General features: G+C 35.9%; 1 protein-coding gene across 2 annotated transcripts in view; it reads left to right on the top strand.

Moving 5' to 3' along the window:
* Positions 1–2,500, top strand: part of LOC144971989 (monocarboxylate transporter 1-like) — a 23,636-nt gene that overhangs the window by 12,997 nt on the left and 8,139 nt on the right. For both annotated transcript variants that reach the window (XM_078913072.1, XM_078913071.1), the window contains exons 2-3: positions 170–487; positions 2,061–2,204. In XM_078913072.1, coding sequence (XP_078769198.1) covers positions 184–487; positions 2,061–2,204 — 448 coding nt within the window. In that variant the 5' untranslated portion in view covers positions 170–183. The remainder of the gene's footprint in view (positions 1–169; positions 488–2,060; positions 2,205–2,500) is intronic.

Genomic DNA, 2,500 nt, shown 5'->3' with positions numbered 1-2,500 from the left:
CGCACCCAAAATATTGCCATCTGCATCTGTCATGTCTCATTCTTTTTATAAAGTACTTTTTATGGCTTGTAAACACTTGTAAAGCTGTGTGTTTAGTGACTATTGCGATATAGGAAAGCTTGCGTATATGCCCATGTTCATCTCTTTTGATTTTTCCTTTGTTTTTCAGACCGAATCCTCAAAATGGAAAGTGAGAAGAGTGTCGTAGAAAAAACACCAAAGGATGATGAAGATGATTATTGGCCTGAAAACCATACGTCCGAAATGCTACCAACAACCGTGGAAATATTGCAGAAGAAGCTGGAAACGGTCCCTACTTTTGGCAAGGCACTATTCCTGATATGCGGTATGGTCAATTTCGGTTTCTCCTTCGGCTTCCCGACGTCTCTGTCAATTTATTTCCTGGAATGGCAGGACAGCTTCAAGGAAAATAGAGCTACGACAGCGTCTATACATGCGACTTGCGTAGGCACACTCAATACAGCTGGTATGGATTTTTTTTAATTTTCCGTAACTTGACTTGATAATTTTATTGCACAAGTTAACATTTAATAATAATGATGATAATAACAATAATAAAATAATAATAATATAATAATAATAATAATAATAATAATAATAATAATGATAATAATAATAATAATAATAATAATAATAATATAATAATAATAATAATAATAATAATAATAATAATAATAAAAATGATAATAATAATAATAATAATAATAATAATAATAATAATAATAATAATAATAATAATAATAATAATAATGATGATGATGATGAGGAGGATGATAATGATGATGATGATGATGATGATGATGATGATGATGATTATGATGATGATGATGATGATGATGATGATGATGATGATGATGATGATGATGATGATAATGATTATAATTCTTTCAGCTTATCCCGCATTTTGCAGGGTTGCCATAATGAATGTCACACCTCTTTGCATCTCGGTTCATATATCATCATCTTCCTCCAGTGCCAGTTCTTTCAAATCGTTCTTTTTCAAATCCATCCATCTAGTCTTTGGGCGTCCCTTTTTTTTCTTTCTCGCTAATTGTATATCAAATACTTTCTTTCCCACGTACTCCCTCTCTCGTCCTAACACGTCTCTCATCTTTATTGATACATTCTTCGCTCCAGTCACCCTTCGAATTAGTTCATTTCTCACTGTATCTTTTCTTGCCCAACCAAGTGACCATCTCAACATCCTCATTTATGCCACCTCAACTTCTTTATATTGTTTCTTTGTTGTAGCTGCTGTCTCTAATCAATACAATATTGCTAGTCTTACAAAAGATGTATAATATATTCTTCCCTTCAGCTTTGTTTGTAACACATAACACCAGTTACCTTCCTCCAATTAGTCAAGCCCGCCTGGATCCTCTTCTTAGCCTCCATCTCATTGCCTCCATCTCCTTGTACAGTTGTTCCTAAGTATTTGAATTGGTTTGTCTCTGGCACATCCTCTTCTCCTATCTTTATTGGCGGTCCTGCTCTCTGTTGTCCGATGCACAAATACTCTGCCTTCAATCTGCTTACAATTAATCTCTTCCATCCAACACCCGTCTCCAGCCCTCCAGCTCCTGTTATTATTCAAAAGTACTACGTCATCCGCCGAATGTGTTCTGTGAGAACATCCATTGCTATTGCAAACAGTAGTGGACTGAGAGCAGATCCCTGGTGTAATCCTACTCTTACATTAAATGCTCCAGTTGAGCCAACAGTCGTCCTCACCACTGTCTTGTTTCCTTCGTGCATATCTTTGATAACTTTGATATTTCTCTGTTACCCCCTATGTTCTTAGAGAGTACCACAATTCTTCTCTTGGTCCCCTATTATATGCTTTCTCCAGGTCAATGAACACACAATTCAATTCTCTTTGCTTTTCTCTATACTTCTCTGCGGTTTCTTTAGAGCAAATATATAGTATCCATTGTACTTTTACCAGCAACAAATCCAAACTGCTCTTCGCTTATGTCTACATTATTCCTAATCCTCCTATCGTTTAATCTTTCCCATGTATATTTACTTTAAATTTTCAGCTATCATTCCTGGTATTCTGATGAGTCGTTATGGAGATCGATTTACTTTGTTATTGGGTTGTTGTCTTGCGTCCTTGGGCATGCTACTGTCTTCATTTGCCTTCAGTGTTCCATATATGGTTGTGACCACAGGAGTTGTGTTTGGTAGGAAAACAAACCAATGAAATAAGTATTTTGAAATCTATTATTGTTGATTAAACTTTTTAAAACTTTTTTTCATTAGCTCCTATCTTACTCCATCTCTCTCTCTCTCTCTCTCTCTCTCTCTCTCTCTCTCTCTCTCTCTCTCTCTCTCTCTCTCTCTCTCTCTGTGTGTGTGTGTGTGTGTGTGTGTGTGTGTGGGTGTAATTGTGTGTGTTCATGAGTGTATGTGTGTGTGTGTGTGTGTGTTCATTTACAATTTCCTGAGAATAATGGAGATTTTATATCGGTCTATTAAG

Source organism: Berghia stephanieae, chromosome 4 (assembly GCF_034508935.2).
Source record: "Berghia stephanieae isolate SIO BIC M18660-M18661 chromosome 4, UCSD_Bste_1.3, whole genome shotgun sequence".
Lineage (NCBI taxonomy): Eukaryota > Metazoa > Mollusca > Gastropoda > Nudibranchia > Aeolidiidae > Berghia > Berghia stephanieae.
This window is presented reverse-complemented; position numbering and strand designations above follow the sequence as displayed.